At 42.1% G+C, this 14,872-nt stretch overlaps 1 protein-coding gene across 1 annotated transcript; it reads right to left on the reverse strand.

Moving 5' to 3' along the window:
- Positions 1-1,386: 1,386 nt before the first annotated feature.
- Positions 1,387-14,407, reverse strand: chrnb3a (cholinergic receptor nicotinic beta 3 subunit a). Its single transcript, XM_060916667.1, has 5 exons — positions 14,189-14,407; positions 9,512-9,556; positions 9,271-9,380; positions 3,356-4,241; positions 1,387-1,521 (listed from the first exon to the last, which is right to left on the reverse strand). Exons 1-5 carry the CDS (start codon positions 14,324-14,326, stop codon positions 1,387-1,389), a joined length of 1,314 nt encoding a protein of 437 aa, XP_060772650.1. The 5' UTR covers positions 14,327-14,407.
- Positions 14,408-14,872: the final 465 nt, after the last annotated feature.

A 14,872-nucleotide genomic window follows, 5' to 3' on the forward strand; every position in this document is an offset into this window, starting at 1 on the left:
GCAAACTCCACACAGAAAGGCCCTCGCCGGCCCCGGGGCTCGAACCCAGGACCTTCTTGCTGTGAGGTGACAGCGCTAACCACTACACCACCGTGCCGCCCCACATGGTGTCCATGATTTCTAAAAAGAATTTCTACTTTTGATTCGTCAGACCTCGGGACAATTTTCCACTTCACCTCAGTCCATCGTAAAAGAGCTTGAGCCCAGAGAAGGTGGCAGTATTTCTAGATATTGTTTATATCTGGTTTTAACTTGCATTTGTGGATGCAGTAATGAACTGTTTTCACAGACGATGGTTTTCTGAAGTGTTCCTGAACCCATACAGTGATTTCCACTAGAGACACGTGTCTGTTTTTAATGCAGTGTCGCCTGAGGGCCTGAAGATCACAGGCATCCAATGTCACTTTTCAGCCTTGTCTCTTGCACAAAGAGATTTCTCCAGATTCTCTGAATCTTTTAATGACATTATGTTCCATAATTGATGTGAGCCCCCAAATTCTTTGCAATTTAATATTGAGGAACGTTAATCTTAAATTGTTGGACTGTTTGCCCACGAAGTCTTTCACAGAGCGGTGAACCCCTCTCCATCTTTACGTCTGAGAGACTCAGCCTCTCTGGGATGCTCTTTTTAGACCCAATCAAGTTACTGACCTGTTGCCAATTAACCAAATTAGGGTTTTTTTTTTTTAGCATTACCCAACCTTTTCAGTCTTTTGTTGCCCCGTCCCAATTATTTTTGGAATTGGGGTTGTACAAGTGAAATAAAGCACTGACATTGGAGACTCCTTCTGTCCTTCTGTAAGTCAGAATAAAATCGCCATTTTTTCTTGCTTTTTTTTTTATTCCATGAATTACAAGCCTGCCCACGTGAATGAGCTGTTACTATAGAAACAATAATTCATTCCAACATGCGCATTAATATAAACCTGTGATTTTCAGAGCTGCCCTTATAGGAAATGAATTAACAGTTTCCTTCTGTCCAATCAGATTTGAGAACTCAGCAGCACTGTTTTGAAAAATTGGTACAATCTTTTGTGGAGATTGTGTTGACCCGTGTCACACTGCCGTAAACATTTGGGTTCTATAATAAAGGAGGGTTTGTTTTAAGGATGATGCATATTTTTGTTATTTGTTCTTAAGGAAGGCTGTGCCCTGGCTGAGAGTTTTCGCAAGGCGTGTTTATGTGAAAGCGAATATTTTTGCAGGTCTGATTAACCCTTTGGGGTCTGATATGAAAGAATTATAATGATGTAGTTGGTATGTATGGGAGGAGTGGCTGGGTTGTTATTGGGTTGGGATCCATACAGTAATTGTGAAGTGTGTCTTTTTTTTTTTTTTGCCCTGTGTGTTTAAAGGATGGGTTTGTTATGTGGTTTGTGAGCATCATTAAGAAGCGGTGCTGAGATACATGTTCAGAGCTGGAGTGAAGATAAGGATGGTGCCAACTATGGCCACGGTGAGGAAGACCCACAGGAAGATCCGGTCCAACACCTGAGCCACAAACTTCCAGTCCTGAACCACCTGAAAACGCACACAATAACAATTGTTTCAATGAAAACAAGCAAACGCTGACTCTATCCTTATAATCATACAGAAAAGTCGACATTAATACATTACAGTCCTACATAGACCCCGAAGCCGTTTGTTTTCAGGATAATGGCTGGCTGATGAAATTATTGGCTGGCTAGCTGACTCAGCCAAAACCTTAATGGCTGCTGCAGCCACCAAAATGTTTATGGCTACAAATGGCTGATACTGGACGTCACTGTGTGGCATATATCCGGGCGAACGGATCAAACAAATGGGGGGAATAAATAGCAAATTACCACAGGTCCCCTGGTCTCTTACTTCATTGTAAATATAAATCTAGCAAGATTGTAGTTCAATGCTAATAATAAGCTAATCTGGATTGTTCGAGGAAGGCATCTAGCTATCTACTCTCACTAGCAATGACCAGTGAAGGACTGGCAGCTATCTTACGATGATGAAAGTAGAGTGGTGGAGTACTTTTTTTTTTATCAATCTCGAAGTATGTGAAAAAAAAAAAAAAAAAAACCTTTACACTTTCCCTCAGCAGCGGCAAAGAATGCAGCCATCTCGTCGATATCAGAGTCGATTGATGCTCTGGGTGGGTTCCCGGGTTCCCCAGTGTATCGTGGTAACGGTGTGAGGGGCGGGAAGCCAGACAGGTAGTCACAACGGCAAGCTTGTGGTGGCTCTCTGTGCTGTGATATCAGTTCTAAATCTCTACAGTGTATGCCTATACGTCTCTATTGTGTTACTACTAGTGTGTACAGTTGATCATGTTTGTGTCACTTTTCTTGTAGCTCATGATGTGGATAAACCCATTATTTGATGTACACAATTCTTAGTGGCTCAGCCAAATTTTATTAGATAGCGGCTCAAATTGGCTTACAAAATTATTGGCTGGCGGCGGCTCAAATTCTAAATGGCGGTTTTAGCGGCGCCTGGCGGCGGCTTCGGGGTCTAGTCCTACACATGGTAAGAAACAATCATTTTAACAGACTATGTTCTGCACCATAGTCCGTCATCTCTATAGTGATTAGAGAAATCAGTTTAAAACCAACAGGAGACAAAAGCAAAGAAAAGACATTAACAGTGTCTTTGTTCTCCATACGAACCATAAAATGGCACAGCGTCAATGGTCCCAGAAGAGCATCAGCTTTTCATGACCATATTCCACCCATTCTCCAGAACTCTCACTAGTTTCCGTGAAGTATCGTATCACCTCCTAAATCCTTTGGCTCACATACAAAGCCCTCAATAACCTTTCTCCCCACTTCCTGTGTAACCTTCTGCATCCACACAAACCTTTTTGGACCCTGAGGTCTTCCTCATGTGGTTTGCTTTCTGTGCCCCACTCACCACCTTCCCAGCTTTGGAGATTGAGGCTTCTCCAAAATTGTACTACTCTGGAATTCTGTCCCTCTAATGATCAGACAATTTCTCTCACTCTTCTTATTTAAACCATGTCTCAAAACCCAGCTGCTCTCCCAAGCTTCAAGAGTTCTGAAACTTGGCTCATTCTGGTTATGTTTATCGATCTGTGTTTAATTTTTGTGTCTTTGGGACATTGAAACGGTCAAATATCATGTAATAAAATGTATTTTATTTCCATTCACACATTCTGCTGATCCAAGAACCCAACTATGGCAGCTTGGTAATGCTTGGATTTGAACTTTTGACCTTTTAATGTCTTATCTATATACCTAGAGATGAAATTGGTCCAAAACAAAGGTATGGTAAATAAATTAATATATTTGTTACATTAACCAACATGTGTTCATGCTGAATTGCATCAAGGGAAATATTTCAATATGTAATCAACCCAGACCTCTCTGATGAAGTGCTCCTTCCTAATGTGTCTGGATATGTAGCGCACCGAGCTGGTGGCTTTCTCCAGCATGGCCACCCAGGACTCATCCTCCTTTCCTCCGACACTCTTCTTCATCCCCTTCTTCATCCCACGCTTCAACTCTGGACTCCGGTGTGGCTCCATGTCAGCATAGAGGTAGCGATCAGTGTGGCCACGCATACACAGCATTCTGGGTAAGCTCTGCAGGAAAAGCCTCCTGACCCATGGTGCCATGGGATGGTAGGTGGCCGAGGAGCGGTGGTGCACATTGATGACGAAGACCGTGACGATGATGGAGAAGGTCACAAAAATCATGATGAAGAGCAGGTACTCGCCGATCAGCGGGATCACCTTGGATGAGGATGGGATGATCTCCTCAATAACCAGGAGGAAGACAGTGAGTGAGACGAGCACAGATGTGGACAGTGAGAGCTTCTCGCCTTCGTCTGATGGGAGATAGAAAACCAACACAGTGAGGAAGGAGAGGCCGAGGCATGGGATGATCAAGAAGAGTGTGTAGAACAAAGGCAGGCGTTTCAGGATGAAGGAGTAGGTGACGAAAGGATATGAGTAGATTCCATCACGACGGCTCCCTCGCCGCCCTCTGGCGTCCAGGATCTCCCACTCACCATTGTCAAAAAAGTCCTTGCGGTCCACGTGGGGGTCGATCAGGGTCAGATCTACCATGGCACCATCATATGTCCATGAACCGAACTTCATCGAACAATTCTGACGGTCAAAGGGGAAGAAGGTGACGTCCATAGTGCATGAAGATTTGTAGCTGGCTGGAGGAGTCCATGTCACTGTACCATCGTATTTGACGATTGCTTTGGTCATCAGCGAGCCCTCGAAACGGCCATCAGCACTGAGAGAGAGAGAGAGAGAGAGACAGAAAGAGAGTGCGAGAAAGGGGGGTACAAGTGAAAACCTGAATGACTGAGAACCCACACAAATGCCCATAGATTACATGCAGTACCTCTTTTTAAAGGATCTGTGCTACAACCTGCTGTATCTTTTTTGTCCTTTTGTACTTTCCTTTCAGTTGCAGGTGTCTTCCAGGGAGCTGTACTTACCTTAACATTTGATCCAGCCAATCAGGACCCAGAGATGCTATGCTATTAAGTGGGAGAGACTTGCTATTTTGGCTGTCCCAATTTGACTGTTTGGTGTCTTTGGTTGGTTCCTCCATTTTTGCTATTTGTGTATGATATAGGATGTTCTATATCTCAATTCTAATTGGTCAGACTGCGCAGATTAATTTTCCATAACAGTGGCTCTGACAGGAGTTCCAGCTGCAAGGTGTATATTACTGCACTCATTCTTCTGTGTTACCATATCTGTAGTAACAACTAAATCTATATTCACATTACTATGTTTTTGTTTTCATGGCAGCGGGGGTGTGGTTGAGCATCAGTTATGGGCAGTGAGGAATCAGGTAGAACCGGGAGATAACACATGATGAGTTTCACCTGTGTTTGATTACTGGTGATTTACTTTTGTGTGTTTTCTGTGTTCTTTCAGAATGAAACCAGTAATCAGAGAGACAGACAGAGCTGAGCTACCCAGCTCTGTGTGTGTGTGAGAGAGAGAGAGAGAGAGAGAGAGAAAAACAAACAAAACCAAAAAAAAGTCACTGAAAAGTGAAATTAAAGGAACAGTCCACCGTACTTCCATAATGAAATATGTTCTTCTCTGAATTGAGACGAGCTGCTCCGTACCTCTCCGAGCTTTGTGTGACCTCCCAGTCAGTCAGACGCGCTGTTACTCCTGTTAGCAATGTAGCTAGGCTCAGTATGGCCAATGGTATTTTTGGGGCTGTAGTTAGATGCGACCAAACTCTTCCACGTTTTTCCTGTTTACATAGGTTTATATGACCAGTGACATGAAACAAAGTTCAGTTACACAAATTGAAACGTGGCGATTTTCTATGCTATGGAAAGTCCGCACTATAATGACAGGCGTACTAACACCTTCTGCGCGCTTCGGCAGCGCATTGATACCTTCACTCCTCTTCGGGCACGGCCAGGTGGGCGAATGCCCTGGTCCGTCCGCCCTGTCTAAAAAAATGGTACAACTCGAGCCCCATGGTAAAATTGGGACTTTGTCATTTTTCCGCATGAGGCCCATGGTAAAACCACACTTCCAGGAGGGGCTGCCGTCTGCCTCCCAAGCCGGCCGAGAGCGCTCCTTGTCGGGCACGGCCAGTCGGGCGAATGCCCTGGTCTGTCCGCCCTGTCTAAAAAAAATGGTACAACTCCGAGTGAAGGTATCAATGCGCTGTCGAAGCGCGCAGAAGGTGTTAGCGCGCCTGTCATTATAGTGCGGACTTTCCATAGCATAGAAAATCGCCACATTTCAATTTGTGTAACTGAACTTTGTTTCATGTCACTGGTCATATAAACCTATGTAAACAGGAAAAACGTGGAAGAGTTTGGTCGCATCTAACTACAGCCCCAAAAAATACCATTGGCCATGCTGAGCCTAGCTACATTGCTAACAGGAGTAACAGCGCGTCTGACTGACTGGGAGGTCGCACAAAGGTCGGAGAGGTACGGATCAGCTCGTCTCAATTCAGAGAAGAACATATTTCATTATGGAAGTACGGTGGACTGTTCCTTTAAAGTAAAAATAAAATGCACCTTGAGTTGTCAAGCTTGTCTGCCAGTTCCTCATTCCCTAACCTGCAACAGTGTTATGCTGGTATTGAAACTTGAGAGTGAGGAGAAAGCGCCATCATGAAGTCCATACCAGTCGCGGAGATCCTCCAGAGCAATCACCAAGCCCAACAGCAGGCTCTCACAGATCAGGAGCAATGCTTCCAGCCTCTGCTCCAGGCCCAGGCAGAGGACTGGGAGGTGATCTGGAGCCTGGTCTAGCTAACGGGTACTCCAGCGGCTGTTCCTGTGGATACTGCAACCAAACCTCACATGGGGCTGCAGGACGATCCAGAAGCATTTGTGGAGCCATTTGAGCGTGTCACTGAAGTGTGGCCGTAGCCGACTTCACAATGGGCAGTCCACCTATTTCCGCTCCTGTGTTCTGGACTTCCCCTGACAGCTCAACAGCTCCCAGCCACCAACCTGCTGGAGTATCCGGACCTGTAGCGGGCTATTCTGCAGCATTCTGTGTTACAGTTTTAAAACGAATCACCTTTGGTACATTTACACCTGACTTTTACATTACTCCAGAGTTTTCCAGCCCCTAAAACAGAGACTTTTGGAAAGGTTGCTGGCCTCGTTTTAGTCTGAAAACTCCGGGGTTGCGTTTTCATCTGGACAGGGCAGAAACAGAGACTTTTGGAAATGATGATGCAGACACCCATGTTCACTTCCTAATTGGGTTTTATCACTCATAACTCACAACGTATCCTTCCCTGATTCATCACGCTCATATCGCATGAAAACAAAACAGCATCAGCTGTTTATACCGGCACATCACGGGCGATTGCTCTAAGACAACGAGGGAGGCTCAGCCTCCTCTAAAAATGACGAACATCGTGTAGGATGAATTGCGCTAGGCTTATGTTATAGCCGACCTTATAACATTGCTATTTCAGATCCAGAATCATAGAAATATATGTGCTCAACCCAACTACAGTGCGAAATCATTCCGTTATAACTTTCCCCAGTTCGCCTAATGTGTGCGTGAGTTTTTCCCCCTCGTGACAGCGCGATGCAGCCCAGCCTCAGTGCACTTCAATGGCATTTGGGAGCTCTGCGCTTTTCAATCTCAAAATGCAAGACGGTTATTGGACAAATACTGCGAAAACGCCCGCCCACGGACTCCCAGCCTCACAGTGGGAGGGACATGGCAGTTTCCGCGAGGAGACTGGTGATTGGTGAAAGCGGCTGGATATTTTCTTTGATTGACAGCTCGTTTCAAATATAGACAGGCAGCGGTGAATTTCAGTTCAGTCCCATGCGGATTCACAAGTGCTGTGGTGTATTGTAAGAGACCAGCTTACATTTCGATTTCATTCATTACATACGGTTTCTACCAGCTTTTTTAGTTTGTATATATTTTCATTGTAAATAAAGTGTAAATATAGTGTTGTCAAGTTTGTTATCTTAGTTCCAGAAATTTTGTTTATTTGAGTAACTGAACTTGAACTTGAGGGGGCTAGTCAGCTAGCAAGAAAGCTGCGCACGGATGCCAAGCATTGCTGATTTAATTTTGGCGAAGCCATTTGCCAGTCTTCCTTTCGAGGAAAAAATTAAAATTAAAGAGCAGGGTAGACCAACGCCTCAAACTGACTTGGTGAAAAAGGTAGGGAATAATACTCGTTCCTTTCAGCTCTCCTGGTACGAGAAAGTGAATTGGCTAACAGCAAGTGACCCACATCAACAACAGTAAATAGGCTACTTTAGTAATATGTCATGGATGGACCAAAAATATAGAATCTATTTAAAATGTTTATGCTGAGTATATTATATTGGAATATATATTTTTCTGGATATGAATTAAACACAGCTACAATTTGGAAAACATTTTTAAACAAAAACACAGCCGAGAACATTTCACACTACAGACCTGGATTAAAAGTGAAGGGTTATCAAAATTGTCAATAAAACATTTCTCAGTCAAAATAAGTAAAATATAGGGAAAGTGTCATTGAATGAAATGTGTGGCACCCAGCTCTATGTTTGGCTCCCCAAGGTCAGTGCTTGTGCCTATTCCAGAACACTCTGCTGTTACTGCTGAGGTTCCTGACAAAGAGCTGCTTTCAATAATGATCAATTTTTAAACATGTCACAATTTTAAAATATAAAATGTTAAAATATAACCCACCCCCACCATCATGTATATTGGACAGTAGGCTAATGGGCCAAAAGAACCTGTTATTTCACAGTTTGTGACCCTGCCAACAATCAGCCAGATCAGAGGCAAGAGTATGGGCAAAATTGATGTTTTTTCTTTTTTCTTTTAAAATCTGGAAATATCGTAACCGACCAGCCTCCCCTGTTTGAAAGACTACCAGCCGCCACTGCGGCACGTGCATGCCCAGCATACGTGAACGGTCATGTGATATGTGTTTTCCGGCATGTTAGTGTGGACGGGGATTATTTCTGATACAGATCATCTGGATGGTTTTATAGTGCTGTTTTAAAACTAAAAGTATTAATGTGGATGGAGCTGAACACAGGGACTTAGCAACTGATTATATGGTGTTGTATAGGGAGATTGTTATTTAATACAAGGCAAAAGTAAAAAAAAAAAAAAAAATATATATATATATATGGGGGCGGCACGGTGGTGTAGTGGTTAGCGCTCTCGCCTCACAGCAAGAAGGTCCTGGGTTCGAGCCCCGGGGCCGGCGAGGGCCTTTCTGTGTGGAGTTTGCATGTTCTCCCCGTGTCCGCGTGGGTTTCCTCCGGGTGCTCCGGTTTCCCCCACAGTCCAAAGACATGCAGGTTAGGTTAACTGGTGACTCTAAATTGACCGTAGGTGTGAATGGTTGTCTGTGTCTATGTGTCAGCCCTGTGATGACCTGGCGACTTGTCCAGGGTGCACCCCGCCTTTCGCCCGTAGTCAGCTGGGATAGGCTCCAGCTTGCCTGCGACCCTGTAGAAGGATAAAGCGGCTAGAGATAATGAGATGAGATATATATATATGTTACCTAGAAGGCTCTTAGGTCTCTATTTCAAACAATGTTGAATATATTGATAATGACTGAGGTGAAGATGCAATTCTGTTGGTATAAAATCAATGTCAATTGGACATGCACTGATTTGCAGTGAACAGGGGTGGGTTTCCCAAAAGCCTCTTAATGCTAAGAGCATCTTAACTAGGAGAGAGAGTGTTCATTGTGCTGCTCGCTCTACCATTTAAGGATGATCTTTTGTGCTACGATGCTTTTGGGAAACTCAGGCCAGAACAGTTATAAAGGGTCTCACTTTTCATAGAGGACGATGTCAGGCAGCCAGATGTTCTCAGAAGGCACACGGATGGATGTAATGCCCCCATAATTCTCTGGGTTCCAGCTCAGTTTATAATCTGCCCACTCCTACAAAACAGAGTGAAAGACGCATATACACACACAATGTTCACACGTGGGTGTCTTTCGAACCTGGAAGCCTTATACATGGATGAAGTATATTTGCAAAATGCATGAACAGTGAGAAGTAATGTCTTCACCTGCCATAACCAGACATTAGTCGTCATAAGCTGGTTCTTTTCATCCTAGAGAGAGAGAGAGAGAGAGAGAGAGAGAGAGAGAGAGAGAGAGAGAACATGAGCGTGTAAGGATTGCAATAGAAATGTAAGATGAATCCAAAGGAGATTCAAATTTAATTCATTTTCATGTTGGCACACAGACATCAAAATCGGTCCACACATCAAAACCACTGATCCAGAAAATAGTTTTTAAAGTGATGTCTTTGGTCAGGCATTGCTATATAAAATGCTATTTTACTATAATCTGTCTCAGGAATGGACCTTTTTCCTATTTATCAGTCAGATAGAGACGCATTAGTCAAATTAGACTGGAGAGAAAATCGAGTTTATTGATCCTCCAGTCTTTGGGAAAGATGGGGTGAAGCCTAAGATCTCACTCAGTGCTTGTTTACATGTTCTCACCACCAGCAGGAGCCAGAGAGTTGTAAAGTAATGTTTGTATGTTATAATAAATACCAGTAACGTATATGCATAAAATTGTCAAAGAGCAAAAAAGGTATAATTATTTAAAAATACAATTGCTATTTTACATTTTAATTAAAAATGCATTCACTGTTAATTACATCAGGTTTGAATTTTAAAATGTCCTTTTTATAAAAGAGTTTTAACTCTTTACTTCGTTTCCCGTTTTATTGAAAGTCAGCACGGTTTATTTTATAATATCTTTATTCATTATGGCTTTATTACCCGTCAATCAATACTAATGGGTTTAACCTAGTCCTTAACCAGCCAATCACAAGCTGTCGATTAATTTAATTTGAATGTAGAGGTAGACGACTAGTTTTAACACAAGGATGCAAACTGACTTTAAAAACATGGAGTACTGTTGTAATAGTTGACATGACACCTGTTAGAGCTGTACTTTGAATTACTGACCTCCACCTATAATACGGACTTTTGATGTACTTGGTCTGTGTACCGTGATTGTGGTTGCCACAGATCAATTTAGTCTAATTTTAATTGTATGATTTTTCTTTTTATATCTTCGGGGAAACGCCTCGCATGGGTTGCCCGTTTGCGTTCTCCCCTTTGGGCTGACTTACTTTATTATGTTTATCTCATCTCATCTCATTATCTGTAGCCGCTTTATCCTGTTCTACAGGGTCGCAGGCAAGCTGGAGCCTATCCCAGCTGACTACGGGCGAAAGGCGGGGTACACCCTGGACAAGTCGCCAGGTCATCACAGGGCTGACACATAGACACAGACAACCATTCACACTCACATTCACACCTACGGTCAATTTAGAGTCACCAGTTAACCTAACCTGCATGTCTTTGGACTGTGGGGGAAACCGGAGCACCCGGAGGAAACCCACGCGGACACGGGGAGAACATGCAAACTCTGCACAGAAAGGCCCTCGCCGGCCACGGGGCTCGAACCCAGGACCTTCTTGCTGTGAGGCGACAGCGCTAACCAGTACACCACCGTGCCGCCTTCCAATAAAGTTGGTAGAAAAAAAAAAGAAATGATTATCAATTTGGAACGTGAACCATGTTGGATGCCTCTGAGGAGAAAATGAAAGTTTCCCCATTACACTTGACATGACAGTGCATTTTCTAATCTTTTTTGACTCCACCCATAGGTCTTGATTGGCAGGTGACAAGACTGTGATGAAAATAATCATTCTGGAATGAATAAATAGTGTAGGATTTTAATAAAATGATTAAATATATTGTTCTGAAAAGTCTGTGTGTAAAAATAATAATAATCAAAAAATGGACATATATTTTAAATTTTACAACCTGGAATTTGCCGTCCATGTCAGCATTCTAGGCAAAATAGTGGTTTTTTTGTAGATCAGTGAATTAAAATCCAAATTAAATGTACTACAAAATATGGAAAAGTCCAAGAGGGTGTGAATATTGATGCAAAGTATGGTATTATATAAATTAATAATTTGCGAGACTGCAGTGCTTCAGTGTTCAACATGATTAGCTTCCAGACCTCTTCCTGATGATGCAAGAGTTCTCTCTTATCCTTATGAAATATTTTTAATTCATCCTACAGTCAGAAGAGCAGCAGAGCATTTTTAATGCCAGTGCAATACTTTTTTTGGTGTAAAAAATTATTTTTTAAATAAAATAGTAGTCCAAAACAAGGAGTGAATACTTGTGCAAGGCACTGTACTAACAGAATGTACCGAAGTGTTTTATTCCTTTTATACCACAGCAGTTGGCCAATTTGTATTTATTAAAGAACTTTTTTATCTATTTATAGTTACAATTAATGTTGTGGAACGTACACAAAAAAGTTAGTTCTAAGGCTGCAACGATACATTAGGCCACGATACGATACGTATCACGATATTAGGGTCACGATACGATACGTATCGCGATACACAATGATACATGACAAACTGGTGTGAAAATGTCAAAAATGACATTTTTAATATGAATCAACAATAACACCATACATTTATGCAGACATTACAGTGTATGAGAAATGATGAGCGACCAGCCAATATAAACAGATAATAACACATCCTTCATCTGTTTACATAAAAGGGTGACTTCTTACCATGCTTACAGTTCTTACTAAATACCAATATATCAGCAATGCATGCACATTACATGCAGTGTGTGGAATAATCCACTGTACATATGCAGAGATTGGACTGACCAACTGACTTAGTTGGACTAAAACAGACTAGTTGATTAAAGCACCATTTGCACAATAGCATCTGTCTTTCAAAAACAAACTAATAATAGTAACAACTACAAACTGCTCTTTAAAAACATTAAGTCCAGTTAGTCTTTTAAGCTTCCCCTAGAAAAATATCAGTACATCAACAATATGAGTGTTGACACGCTATTTGAGAATTACATTCAATTGACTAGATTAATATGATTACCTTAACATAATACTGTAGTAACTGTTTTCACGGCTTGTTCACGGTGAACTGGGAACCCCAAATGCTCCCAAACTACTGATTTGTATGAAGCTGGTGGTTTTTCAAGTTCCATTTTTACGAAGCTACCTCGTGTATTAGCAACACGTGCCAACGTCAATGTTACCAAACGATCTGATTGGCTACGGACAGAACCGAATGCACACGGAAGCGCACGATCTACTGCGCAAGCGCGAATACCTCGGACACGGTATTGAAACTGCCCCGCACGTAAAAGTTGATCACTCTGAACTTAGTAGCTTATCATTGTTAGCATATTGAGTAGTGTATGATAAATTGATTGCAGGACTTAATTGTTACCGTGTTCGAAATGACGAAAGTGGCATATGTCAATTTCCCAAATGTTTCCAAATAAATACCCACCTTTCGTGTCATTTCAACGATCACGCCCGACTATAATTGTTTTGAGTATAATATAGTCTCTACATGCGGAAAATGAGTTAGTATCGTCGTGTATCACGATTCGTTTTGGCCGGCGATACATATCGTATCGTGGCGAAAGTATCGCGATGCATCGATGCATCGGTGAATTGTTGCACCCCTAGTTAGTTCCTGTTCTCACTTACGTTCAAGCAGCTATAAACAATCGTTCCTTAAACTTTTTGTGTTAATAAGACAAAAAAAAAAGCAGTTTGTCCTGAAGATTTTTCCATGATGGTAAACTGACTGGAGAGGAGACTCCTTCCATAAAACTTCAATAACAATGATTAACCATTTATCCTTAGGCTTCGGTTACGTGGAGCATTCATCATACAAGTCCCTGTGTATTACTCTAGAAATGTTAAGTGCGCAGAGCTGCTGTTCTAGAAACCGAATCAACGCCTTCTGACTGATCAGAATCTAATTTAACAGTGCTGTGGTATACAAATAATCAGAATATGTACAAATACAAACTGAACAGGACTTGAGAATGTCAGCTCCATTAGAGCAGAAACGAGATCTCCAGATCTCCGCTTGCCATCAATTCCGTGTGTGTTAGCACATTAACATAATTCACTTTCCTCACAACATGTTTCCTCAGTGAGCCGAGCTGAAAGGTTTTCCATTCCGTTTCAAACTGTTAAGTGTGTTATACTGTGTGTGTGTGTTAGGGTCAATCTTAAATCATACACACGGATGTAAATTGGTGCTCCTGAGTCCCAGTCTATAAACCAAACTGTCTATTCCACTGATTTAGTGTGTGTGTGTGTGTGTGTGTGTGTGTGTGTGTGTGTGTGTTGCGATAACTGCATGTGGAAATGGTAAAATTAGGAGCGAAACTGTATCCGTTACATGCTTCATTTCACCTTTTTTTTCTTACTACAGACCCAATCTTGAACAAAAAAACCCTGACTAATCTAATCTAATGCACCTTTAAACGTTGCATCAACCACGGCCTCGACATGTTTTGTAATGCCATTTTTCTCTCAACTGGCTGCTTCACTGGTGCACCTGCACAGGATTATGGGATACATAGGACAACAAAGCACAGATAAATTGCCGGATATAACGTTTCAGACACTGATTGTATGTTTGTATGTAAACAATATGGCTTGATAATTTTCACTCATATCCTGCCTGAACTAACAAAAACTCAGAACATCAAACAGAGAGCTGAATGTGTGAATGGATCTGTTTTTTAGATTGTCTGTTTTGGGTAGAACACTGATCGGGTTAGTATTTTCCACAGATTGTGTGGTGTGTGTGTGTGTGAGAGAGTGAGAGAGAGAGAGAGAGAGAGAAAACTCACCACATCCACCAGCTGTGAGATCTTGAGGCCAAAGCGGACGGTAATCGAGTCGTTGGCGTGCAGGACGGGTCTCACCCACTTCTGATAATCATGAAAAAGTTCCCTCAACAACATATCCTCCAGTTCAGCTAAAGACATCAACTCCTCTGAAGCTGGAGCCAGAGAGAAAGAAAGACATGTTTTAACAGCAAGTGAGAGAAAAATAGATACAGTGCGGGAAGGGAGAGACAAAGACGAGTAACAGAGAGAGAGAGAGAGAGAGAGAGAGAGAGAGAGAACATAGGAGACATGAATATTTAGAAAGACAAATAAAGAAAAAATTATCAATATTTATGAATATATCCTATCAGAAATCCTGTCAGATTAGCTCATGTTAGCTATAATTAGCGCAAATTAGCAGTAAACCCATGCTAGCTAGCTTGCTAATCTTCTCAGAAAAGATTATCAATATTTATGAATATATATACTGTCACACTAGCCCATGTTAGCTGTAGATTGATCATTAGCGGTAAGCTCATGCTAGCTCACTGGCTGATGTTCTCAGAAAAGATTATCAAAATTTATGAATATATCTTGTGAGGAATCCTGTCAAATTACCCCGAGTAAGCGAGCTGGCTAGTTAGTATTCTCATCTCATCTCATTATCTCTAGCCACTCTATCCTGTTCTACAGGGTCGCAGGCAA

This window comes from Neoarius graeffei, chromosome 3 (assembly GCF_027579695.1).
Source record: "Neoarius graeffei isolate fNeoGra1 chromosome 3, fNeoGra1.pri, whole genome shotgun sequence".
In the NCBI taxonomy this organism is placed as follows: domain Eukaryota; kingdom Metazoa; phylum Chordata; class Actinopteri; order Siluriformes; family Ariidae; genus Neoarius; species Neoarius graeffei.